At 43.0% G+C, this 12594-nt stretch overlaps 1 protein-coding gene across 4 annotated transcripts in view; it reads right to left on the reverse strand.

The window, feature by feature from the left end:
* Window positions 1-940: 940 nt before the first annotated feature.
* ldb2a (LIM domain binding 2a) overlaps window positions 941-12594 on the reverse strand; it is a 95966-nt gene continuing 84312 nt past the window's right edge. The window contains exons 8-10 of one of the 4 annotated variants that reach the window (XM_069701761.1): window positions 11354-11407; window positions 10386-10516; window positions 941-3201 (exon numbers count right to left, since the gene is read on the reverse strand). In XM_069701761.1, the coding sequence (XP_069557862.1) occupies window positions 2971-3201; window positions 10386-10516; window positions 11354-11407 (416 nt within the window). In that variant the 3' untranslated portion in view covers window positions 941-2970. Of the gene's footprint in view, window positions 3202-10379; window positions 10527-11351; window positions 11408-12594 lie in introns of all 4 variants that reach the window. The other 3 variants (XM_069701760.1, XM_069701759.1, XM_069701758.1) reach the window with 3 other exon arrangements.

Consider the following 12594-nt stretch of genomic DNA (forward strand, 5'->3'; position numbering starts at 1 on the left):
TGCAGGTGGTAAACTGTCAGTGCAGTACATATAGACTGCAATTAAAGAAAAAAAACAAATTCAATGCTAATATCCTTTAACACGAGATGAACAGAACATCCCTGGAGATGTTTTGAGTGAGAGAAGCAGTTTTTAAACATATTCTTCACATTGCAACTTCTTACATTTCCCAGAATGCATTTTAATCAGCTCAGAGGTGCACGGACCTGCTGCGAAGGGTTTTAACCAAACGTGAACGTATGAGCACACAAATGTAAATTCAACCCTTCTCATGATTTGTATTTGAATATTGGGGCAGGTCCAGAATCACGAAGGGACGTTAATATTTGAAATTATGCTGCACTGCATTCTGGTCTTCTGAGGATCCCTCAGATGTGAAAGTCTCCACCTTATCTGTGCTTCTTCTGCAGTAGATTCCAACCACTATGATCATTAAATGTCATCAGAAGACAGCAGCGCCGAGAAGACGGTGTTCACGATACAGGACCGAGTCCTTTTCTGCCATTAGATCCGATTATAAATGCAGGGAATGTGATGAAACATACCTTTGTTTGGTCAGTCGAGGGCAAAATAAAAGAAGAAAAAAAAAATAGAGCAGAAAATAATAATTGCAGTCGAGAAACATAATTTCCAACAGTGTACACAAGAGGATGTTGCTTTAAATGTGTAGCTGGGTCTCCCAAAAGTACTTTAAGTGCTCAAAAACTTTAAATGTGAATTTCAACAGTGATAATTGGGCAACTTAATTAGCTGAGATATGAAAGAAAGCTGCGGACTGGCTAGTAAACAGACCTTAAAAGAGACACTTCTGCCATTTTTTTTTTTTTTTATCTCGATTTCTTTTGACGACCGAGAGTTAATAGGTGAAAGTAAATATGCCCAATAAACAGACGGCCGACTACGCGCACACGCGATGCACGTAACCGAAACCACATTCAGCTCCTTTGTAAGCACGGTTTATTGGCACACATAATGGTAAAGCATACATACCAGACATCAGATATGACACTGAACACCTCTGCTATATAATGTACAAATGGTGTCTAATAATACTAGGCTCAAACATATTTAGAAATGTGTTAGCTTCCTTACAAATGCACAAATAAATACCCATAAGATCCAATTGTATAAAGACGCTCCGTCATTGTCCTCTTGCCCGTTTTCAAACAAAAGTCCAACAAAAGAGATCAGGGATTATACTGTAGTATCAATTCAATTAAAGATTAAAGAACAAGTGTGAACACAAACACAGGGATCTCCGAGCATTTCTGTGGGGTGGATGGGATTTTTATCTCGGCTTTTTTTTTTTTTTTTTTGTAGTTTTTGTAGTTTTTTTTTTTTTAAGTTTCTCCCTACAGTATGTCACAGAATACACAACAAATATGATCATGTGACTGTGTGGCTGTTTATTGACTTTGTGGCTTTGGTTGTGCACTAGCTAGAGAGGACGTGGGAACGTTTGAAAGAGTTTGGTTCTGACAAGAGGCAAACATCCAAACCACCCTACAGAAATCGGAAAACCTCCTGTACAAAACAAAACAGCTGCCAAGTCCAAACTGCTTTCAGTGGCTGATTTACAGTGGACAAAATAGATTCCACCTCTATTTACAGAGCTACAAACCTTGTAACAGTGTTCCCAAACTGATGAAACCCGAAAAAAAGGAAAAAAAAATCCCACTTGATGTGTTTTTGAAAAAGCACACATATCAAACAAAATAAAACTTCCTATAAAAATCATGCAGGAAAAGGCTTTAGTATCAGTTTGGGAGTAGGTCGTTAAAGGGAAAGTCCAATTTTCCAGGAAAAATAACAGAAAAACAGAAAAAAACCAAAAAACATTTAATGCATCAACGCGTGTCGGCAAAGTTCACATACTGATCGGCAAAAATTACAACGTGATTGCAAAGGATTTTGAGAGAAGCAAAAATACCAATAGACTACGAACACAATCAAACTGGTTTGCATGAAATCACAATCTGTGACGACCGCGGTAATGTGGAAAAACAAAACAATCCTAGGACACAATTTTCCCTCGTTTCAAAAGGAGTCCATAGCGGTGGAGAACTTTTTTCTATCCTCTTTAATTGGAAATGGAAATAAACAGCAACAGCAGAAACAAACCAACAGCCGAGTGAATTTCCAATAAAAATGCAATTGCCTCAAACGGTTTCATTTGTCTCCAATGTGTGTTTAGATGCCTCCGTCGGCTCTGCTGGCTGTTAAAAACAAAACAAAACAAAAAAAAAACCCACCTTGCCCTTCTTGAGGTTGCTATTTTTTTTAATTTGTTTTATTTTTTATGTCGAGACATTTTGTTGGTTTTACTCTTCTTCTTTCCTCCCCCACCGTCTACTGTCAGCGTGATGACTTGTGACCCGCAGGTCAACCAATCACAGCCGGGGTATTCCAAACTAGACCAGAGCTTTTTGTATCTGAGGGTCCGAGGGGGAGAATTTGAGCCGCAATTTTGCACTGCATTCTTGGAAAAAAAAACAAAAAAAAAGAAAGAAAGAAGAAGAAAAACAAAACAAAAAAAAAGCCCACGCCTTGCTCTTTTTTTTTTTTTTTTTTTTTTTTTTTTACATTACAACTGCATACGACTTGTATGCATTTCTTGTCTGTGGATATTGCTGTGCAATGCTGCCAGTTCTCAGTGTTCTCCGAGATGTTATCAGTGATTCAGAGAAGAAGAAAAATATCCAGGACGGACATGTTTTGGCTGGACCAGGCGGTGAGTTTGCAGACGGAGGGGGGAGGCTGGAGGGGCGGGTGGGGTGGGTGGGGGCTCTGATTCAGTACGATGTTTGCGAGGCGTAGAAGCGCTGCCCTCGGGTGTGGGGGAGGAGAGGGGAGGGGAGGGTGAGAGGTTAAAAAATTCCCGTCCACGTGGAGTCGAGGATCTTGCCGTTTTTTTTGTTGTTGTTGTTGTTGTTTTGTTTTCCTTTCGTTCCTCTTCCCTCTTTTGTGTTTCTACTGCGAGGGCTGGGGCGCCGTGCTCTCGGGCTTGCTGTCCTGGGCGGCGGGCGGTTTGCTGCCCCACGCGGCGTTGTTGCCCAGAGCCGGGGAGCCGTTGAAGTCGTCCTCGTCGTCCAGGCCGTTGGTGGCGTCGTACTGCGTGTTCTCCAGACGGGTGATCAGACGCTCGTCCTCGTCCCCGAACTCGCCGCCCATCAGGGTCGGCTCGCCCACGACCATCACGTCCTGGAGAGAGAGAGAGAGAGAGAGAGAGAGAGAGAGAGAGAGAGAGAGGACGTTTTACAAACCGACAGACAACACAACAAACAACAAAAACATTAACCTTCTTGTTTCCTGGCGACGCATTTTTAAAAAGGTCACGTTCAAACTGCTTGTTTAATTCACGCGCTTCTTTTCATGCCCTTTGAATGTTGCGCATTAACATACGACACGGAGTCACCGCTGTGCAGCCGTTTTCCAGGGAACAGAAGAAAGCGGCGTTGTTTTCGGACGGGCCGCCTTAAAGTTTACCCGGCGGAGTTTCGAATGAGTTTGCCACAGAGATGACGACATATAAGCGTCAAGCGTTTCACACAGGCTGACACTTCATACCGTCGGCGGTGGCCGATGTGCATACGGGGGGGGGGGGGGACTCATGCAGTTTAGCAGTTGTCCCTCACACGAACGTGTGACCGAGATAGTGTCAAATAAAAGATCCTGATATAAAATTGAAAGTTGAAATCGACTGTCCCCTTTAATTGGGACGTCCTGCCGCCCCCGAACGAAACACCATCTATTTTTCTATCTGATATTACACAGAAAACAATGTTCGAATAGCGTCTTCTTCTTGTTCTAGTTTTTTTTTTTTCTTTCTTTTGTTTTTTTTTCTTCCCAATTTGTTAATTTTACTCGTTAACATTCTTTAAAGCGGTCTCGAACTACTTTCGAAATCTGGTACACAAATATAATGAATTTTTTACACAGGCAGGCGTGAAATGTTTTTGGTTTTGTGCAGGACCGGCCGTATTTAGCCTCGGGGCGATTCAACATGAATATGCTAAAGTGAGTGAGAAATCACCAGAGAAGAAATTAATGCATATCTCTTTCATCTAATTCCCAGACCGGAGCACCGGCTGAATATCAAGTGAACGCGGATCCACCCCCCACCCCATCCCCCCACCCCCACCCCCCAAAAAAAGGACCTCATAATAACGTTTTCATTACTTCAAATAAATGATTATGTATGTTGTCTGTTTTCCCCATAATTTAAGAGTTGAATCAACCACCTTTTTAAATGGAGGAGTAAAAATAGTACGAGGTCGTTTAAGACGACCCCCGTCTCCTCTCCCCCAAAGTGCTCTGACGTCGTCCCGCCCCACCCCCCCCTCCCCACCCCAATCAATACTCATCATGTAAGACATATTTCACAGAGATGGCCTCTCGCAGCGGGTCAAGGAAGGGAGGAGAGAGAGAGAGAGAGAGCGAGAGATTGATCCGCCGATATCTGCGATGATTCTTTGGAGACGGCGGCGACGGGCGTTTCGTCACGTTACTCGATTCCGCCGTGTGATTGGTCGATTTGAAACACTGAAGCATCATGAATCTATTTTTTTTGTTGTTGTTGTTGTTGTGGTATTTGTGCGTCCTTAAAAGTCTCGGGATCTTTCTTTAACCCTCCCCCCCCGCCTCCCGGCGAAGCGCCTTCCCGCCGCCGAGCCCCGGCGCCGCCCACCGTAACCCCGTGAAGAAGCCGTACTGTTAAATGGAGCGCACGCTTCGCTGGCCATGTGTGTCAACGGCGCCCGGCCTGGGAGACCTCGCTCTCCTCAGCCGTCTCTGCAACACACACACACACACACACACACACACACACACACACACACACACACACACACACACACACACACACACACACACACACACACACACACACACACACACACGCACAAACCCAGATAATAAAGCTTACTGTACAATCGCGCCTTCGCGCACAATCGCACGCCCGAACGCCAAACAACAGACCAAAAGGGAAGCTCGAACGCGGATCGACCTTCGCGCGCGGAAACACACAAAAAAACAAACAAACAAACAAACAAAAAATAAAATTATAAATCCGCGCGCGAGAACGAACACGCCGCCGCGCAAACAGACAAACAAAAACGAGCCGAAAACTCAAAAAGGGCACAGGTCACATCACTTTGATGGAAAGCACGCCGACGAGGAGTTTATTTATCCGAGCCGTCCCCAAAACACCCCCTAGCGACCACTTCGACACCCCACTACGCCTTAATCAGGCTAATTAATTTAGGTGAGCTTTTCAACTAAATGACAATATCCACACTGATTTGTCAATTTGCATAGCTAATTAAGTCATTAGGTAAAAACGTGCTGATTGCCAACAAGGCTCGCATTCGCCATCTGTTCCTCTGAAGAGGCCTGTCAACCTACCTCTGGCCAATTTTGGGCACCCCCCCCCCTCCTCCCCCACCACACACACACACACACACACACACACACACACACACACACACACACACACACACACACACCAAAAAAAAATACCCCTCTGAAGATAACAGCTGGTGGCTAGTCTGAGACTGGGGAGTGCCTAATTGTGAGCTAATTAATACCGTCTACTTGTCTACTCATCTCGTTAAGAGTTAGCTTTGGCGCTAGCTACGCGGGCGAGGCTTTAAATGAGAAGACGCGGCGATGGACGCCCTCTCCCCATCCCTCCCTCCTTCCCTCCCCCCACCACCACACCCGCCCTCCCTCGCCCCGTTCACCGAGCGGTACCATCAACATATTTGTACGGAGATTAGCGTGCGAGGAGCGTGGAGGACACGTTTGCTTCCCAAACAACAAGTGGGAATTTGGTGATGACAACTTAGGACGCGACGACGGGACGGGACGGTCCCTCGAAGCAGCAAAATAAACAACAAAAAAACAAAAAAAAAAACAGCTGGAAATTAAAAGATGCTGTTAATTAGCCCCTACGTTCATTCTGTATTCAAGTTTACTGAACGCAGACAAGTGCGACAGTTTTAATATTGTGTTCATTTTTTGTTCAACAAGTCCTGTGATAGTTTGAAGTTTTCTTATTGTCAACAAATCTCATAAAAAAAAGACCAAAATCAGCTTGTTAAGCTTGTTTCTCATTTCCCGCTCTCTCTGTGGCTCATTCAGTCCTCTCACAATTATGGGTCATAAATATGCAGTTTCATTTAAAAAAAATATATATATATAATTTGAACAGGTGTAAATAGATAATTTTTTTTGTTGTTGTTGTTGTTTTTTTCAGGTGCTCCAGAAGTGTGTCTGTTTGTTGTAAACAGGTTTAAGAGAAACAACCAGAACAGAAGTTGTTGAATCTTCAGGTTCGTTCACAATCCTGCCATCAGATGAGAAGAAGCATCAACACGGCCAAATCGAAAATGTATTGAAAACGTAAGTTGTACTTCCTGTGATTCTTTAAAAAAAAAAAAAAAAAAGATTATTAATGTTAATTATTAACGGACTGTGGAGAACGATATTTTTGACCCCATGTATGCTGTGTGTGTACCACAGAAGTGACAATTCACCTGGTTCTGATTCTGGTAAGAAACATATATAAAACTTCTCTTTGGGTCTATAAATAATATGAAAAAAAAGAGGATTTCTTTTCTTTTCTTTTTCTATTTTGTCTCCTGAGCTGTTTATACCACTGCTGCATGTTGTTTGTGTCCAATCCTCCAATCACCTTCAGTGTCAGGTTCACAGTTTGTCCACAGAGAGTTAAGGGTTCACTCCACAACACCTCTGGTGCTCGCTTCCTTTCTTCTGGCTGGAAGAGGAAACGCACGTCTGATGCTTCATTCAGGCCACTAGAGGTCAGTGTTGCTCGTTCTATGAACCCCCCCCTCCCCTCCCCTCCCCTCCTACGCCTCCTCTCCTCCAGCCGCTGGTAACCCCCCCCCCCCCCACCACCACCACCATTCCCCTCGCGAGGGTCCACTCCTTATTGTTATTGGGCTCACGTAGGCTTGTGTTCAGCCACAACCGAACAACTTCTCAGACAAAGACAGCAGGCGCGCAACATATGTAACCGGCATGTTACCGGCCACGCTGCCAGTCTTTAAGAGGCGTGTGAATGCACGACATGAGTGGTACGCCTGGTGTGTGCGTGTCTGCGTGTGTTTCTGTGTGAGTGTGTGTGGGTGGGAAGGTGGTGGTGGTGGTGGTGGTGGTGGTGGTGAGGAGGAGGAGGAAGGGGCAGTGATGGAGTAGAGAGTGTGCATGTGAAGGAGGAAGAAGGGGGGAGGAAGGGGATGTATACAGATATCGGTGATAATGAGAGCTGGCACGGAGCCACGCCGCCTTCGAGAGAGAGAAAACAATTTGCGCGTGCGTGTGTGTGTGTGTGTGTGTGTGTGTGTGTGTGTGTGTGTGTGTGTGTGTGTGTGTGTGTGTGTGTGTGAGACTAAAGAAGAGAGCGCGGGCAACCAATCTGCAAAAGATGACGAGACAGCGAGCCACGAGACAGAACGTACAGGGTCATTACAGTGTGTGGAGGTGACCCCGAGAGAGGGCTCCCTATTCAGAAGTACAATTAGAAAAACACGAAAATAAGAAAACCAGCAGATGAGCAGATCGTTACATGACTTGATGTCAGAGAAACAAGGCAGTCGACTCGGTAGTGAAGTTCTTCAACCGACTGGGATGTGGAGTTTCTACAAGTTCCACGATGTGTCCTAGAAATGACTCGTCCGTGCGATTTAGTCGAAGAAATGAAATCATCGTAGAGTTTCTGCCAATTCTAAAAATACGTCGGTAGACAACATGTTACTTTTGTCTTTTTGACAACATCTGCTCCTGCAAATATCATATCCACATTTGTGGTTATGTTTTGGCAACTTAAAGGACTTAGTTAAAGCTAGAGAAAGATTAGGATCTCAGACAAATATCGAAAATGTTTACAGCGAATTGAAGCGTCTCACGACTTGTTTACATGTTCAAAAATTGAACTAAAACCACGATCTTTCTCTAACAGTAACCAAAGTCCACTTTCCTGCACCTTCATACGCCCTCCGCTCTCTAAAACCGTCCGTACATTGCAGCACTTCCTCCGTCACAAAAGACAATCGAAAAGTTCATGCCTTCTTTCTGAACAAATTAGAAGTGTATAAACATCATTTCTGGGAGAGCGCGAAGCTATTCTGCCCACACTGTACAGAAGAGCATTAGCATCTTAAAATTCCCATTAAGCAGAATTAGTTCAGTTTACCAAGATGAACACACATTAACGTCAACCGGCAACACTTTAACGTCGACAAATTCGGCCACGGGCACAGTTTTAGCTGTACGGAAATGATGTGTGTTGGGCAACGCTGGCGTGCTGCACCAGTGTGGCTTTCAGCACAGTAAATTAGATGCTGCAGTGTAAATATAATGCAGTGTGTGTGTGTGTGTGTGTGTGTGTGTGCAATGAGCAGAATAAAAGTAGAGCCTCTGCAGACAACACGCTCACAGCGGCACTGAATCCTCGAGGGGAGCGGCAGGCATGTGGTGTAATACTCAGCTGTTCGAGAGGCTGTTTAACCTCCACCTGTGTCGAGTTGCCTTTTATGGAGACGTGTAGTCAAATCAGGTGTTTATACCCAGAAACACAGCATGCGGAGTCATTGGAATAGATTTAAATTTTTTTTTTTTTTTTAACTTATCTGTAGCCATATTACTTTTCTGAGCAATAGAATGAAACTGTCTGTTATTATTATTGCTTATTAGTTCATGAAATCATAGACGCCGGTTATTCACACAGTCTACCGGTTATATGAGGCAGTTAAACTGTTTACTTTAGTAAAGATTTGTGGAAACATAACTCATTTAGACATGAAAATCTACTGTAATGCAGATTTCGTCTGTGTTATGGGACATCCTGTGTTAAAAATCGAAAAAATGTATTCTAAATCTAGTTTTAATTACAGTAAATGTTGGTCTAAAAGTATTTTTCAACACAGATTTTCTATTTAGAGGCAAACAATGGAGAAAAGTACGTCGAATGTATATTCGACATATGCACAAAATAATGGCAGCAATAATGTTGCGTTTCGTATTATTAACATTTATATGCAACTTTTAGGAAGTAAAGTTTGCTGCCATGTTGTTTTAATACAAAAATATCTACATTAGCTTTCAAAAATACATCAGTGTGAAAATGCTTCAGGTCTTTCTTAAAACAGTCGACCCGGTTGACCTGCTGTTACTCATCAAATGCAGTTATGTGTGTTACAGGCCGCATTTTAATGTATCGTTTAATACACGATTAAAATACTTATTAATACGAGTTTAATTTGTAGCAACTTTTCTGTTATCTTTCTACTTTTAAGTTTATTGTTTTGCTTCTTTTTCAGAAGCCAAAATGGTTTGAAAGTGACTGTTAAGTGTTTCAATAGAATTTTTTTTTTTAAATTTAAAAAAAAAAGCGGATAATATATCATGACAGTATTATATTGATATCAGCTTAAAAAAAAAATCCCACATCTGTCAGAATGTACAGTAGTTGGAGAGAAACGTGTACAGAGTTTGTTTCACATTAACATACCTGCCTTCTGTGCATCCGTGTGTGTGTGTGTGTGTGTGTGTGTGTGTGTGTGTGTGTGTGTGTGTGTGTGTGTGTGTGTGTGTGTGTGTGTGTGTGTGAGTTCAAATACAGTTTGTCCACTGGTCCCCCGGGCAGTTGTGAGTGTTCGGTGTCTTGCTCAAGGGCATTTGAAGAGTGGTGGCTGAGAGAGGGCAGAGTGTCACTTTCCACATCCACATTTTCCCATTGGGTCCTAAAGATTCAAAGATGTTTTTTTGTTTTTTTTAAAGAAGCTCCAGGATATTTGGCCAACTGGGTCTTTATAAACATCTACACTCTGAGGAGGGCAAAGTTTACTGGGAGAAAAGAAATTACGGCGGGAGCTGCGATAGTTAGTCGTATGATACAACCTGCTGGAACACTTTCGTTCATCTTCTTCACTTGTTATTTATAAATCCAGCCGTTTTTGCACCTTCTTCTGCTTTGGTGATTTTTTAAATGTCGTTTGTGTCACTCTTTATGATATTTTGTTGAATTTTCCCCTTTTGTGTCTTTTGGGGGCGAGATGTTTTCCTACAAGTCCCTCAGGGTTTCTTTGTTTCACTACACAGGTTTGCGTTTTCTTTTTCTACCCGCTCGTCCTGCAGTTTTTTTTCTTTTTTTTTCTTCTTCTTCTTCTTCTTCTCCTTCTTCTTCTCTCATTTGTGCAAATAAATTAAACCCTAATAGCTGCAGTACCTTTAGGAATGTATCTACGGCTGCCTGTAAAACCCCGCAAACATTCACGTGGCAATATATTGAAAACAAGAAAGAAGAAAAAAAAAAAAAAAAAAGAGGAGGCAAACCGAGTGGAGTTGATGCTTACAGGTACCTGACTGGAGAGGCTGAAGTTGGTGGCGGGGCTGCGCTTCTTGCTGGCGGCGGTGCCCACGCTGCTGTTGGCGCTGCTGGCCGAGTTCTTCCGTTTCCTCCTCTTCGTGGTGGTCTGTCGGGCGGGCTCAGCTTTGGCGCGACCAGCAAACAGAAACAGAGGCCATGCCAAGAACATAATGCATACAGACGGAGACAAGGTGTAGGTGTGTGTGTGTGTGTGTGTGTGTGTGTGCGTGCGCGCGCGGCGTGCAGTGTGTATGTGAGGTCACAGAGCAGAGGCTCTGACGAGGCAAAAATCACATGCAGAGACACAAAGACATGCGGGTGAACATGTTATCCGTGCGTATGCATGCAGGGAGAACACGCGCGCAAAAAAAAAAAAAAAGACGTGTTCCACAGATAAGAGCGGCGACTCTACGGTGAGCCACGCTTTGTTTTCTTCAGAGGTGAAACCACATGAGCGTTAACGTCTCCCAAAGACATGCACTCGTAAGAAAGAAGCCCTGCCTCATTTGCATAAATGCTCAACAATGGACCCTGATGCTCAACGTAATGTAAATCCGTTAATGATTCCGGCGCAGCGCCGACTGCGGCGGTTCCTCGGTAGCATGAAGCAGATTAAAACCGCTCAGCTGAGGCAGAAAACACATCTGTGTTTGTCGTACTGAATATGCTTCCATGCCGAATTCACTCATTTGCTTATGTTCTGCGGAGTTGAGTTGCAGAGCACAGGTGCGTAACGGTATTCACCACTACGTTTAAGCCAAGTCTTTACATGCATTTTAACACGACATGTCTAACCTACATTTGGTAAGTCATCACAGGTCTGAGGACTAAAATCATCAACATGCAGTCGAGCAGCCATGTTCAACACACAAAAACGTATTTCAATGCATTCCACTGAGCAGGAGACGGCTGCTCTCTTCTGGAACTACAGACGATTAAACACTGTAAGAGAGAAGATACCTTTTTTGTGATTTGTGGGAAATATTTCCGTTTTGAAGTTCTGTGGGTGTCCAGCTGAAACCGGAGCCAAAAAAAACAACAACAAAAAAATCAGTTTTACTTTACTCATGAATAATTTTTGAAGCAGTGACACGACAACGGAGAAAAAGGGAGAGAAATAACGACACATTCAAAGCTACTTAACACCACTGCGTAACTGAAAGATGTTCTTCCACTCATGAGCTCTACACGATTCCTGAAGGTGCAATTAAACCACAAGTGAAATCGTTATTATAAAGACATGAAGCACTGACCCAGAGTAAATAGAGATCTTAGTGTTTTTTCTACTATTTGCAAAATAAGTGCATAATTTATGACTACAAGATTTAGCAAATCTTGCCACCATTTGTTAGAAAACATTATTCCTTTTAATCTCAGGAGACACAAGAAAACACGGCTGTGATCTTCAAACAGATGTCTGAAAATGAAATACATTTTTCGAGGTTCTTACTAATCACACCAAGGGAGATGCTTTCATATTCAGTTAGAAGAACCAGCGACTCATGATACAAACAAAACTGAAAGTAAATCAGAGGCAAAACAATAAAGGGGATTTAAAATTTTTGTTTTTATCAGTATCTCTACTCTTGATTCCTGACTTTGACAGACGTGTGAGCAGAAAAAAAAAAAAAAGCAGGCCTATTGTCAGAGACAATCATTTCTGTTATCCGACTGGTTTCCTCCGATGCTGAACCGGTGACGCACTAAGATCACTTCCATTTCCACCAAAAGGGACTTATCAGAGCATAAATGCGCCCGTGGCTTCCTTCCTGGCTAAATCCCAACCGGTTTTCCAAGCAGGAGAAGAATCGCAGGAAAGGGGGGAATAACACGCCGCCAATAAAGGAAAAACCCCAATTCCAGCTAAACTGCAAAGATCAGCCAACCGTCATGTCGAAGTATAGATAGATGACACGAAATGACTTTTTTTTTTTTTTTTTAAATGGTAGAACACACAATGGAGCCGTGACTTCAAGGAAGACTTCTTAATGTTTAAAAAGTTACCACGAGGCAACTTTATAGTTCAAAGCCCCAGCTCCCACAAAACTATATCAAACCGAATCAAAGCTGCAGATCACATGACATTATAACAGCATATGATAAAACTGAAGCACCCATAGAGCACAATTAACCATTAATATAAGAGTATTTTTTTTCCCAAAGACTTCATACTCATAAAATGCTTTTTTTTTTTCCTTTTC

This window comes from Brachyistius frenatus, unplaced genomic scaffold, assembly GCF_029030835.1.
Source record: "Brachyistius frenatus isolate BFR_SWC_R1_liver_20210118 unplaced genomic scaffold, ASM2903083v1 Contig_38, whole genome shotgun sequence".
NCBI classification, from domain to species: domain Eukaryota; kingdom Metazoa; phylum Chordata; class Actinopteri; family Embiotocidae; genus Brachyistius; species Brachyistius frenatus.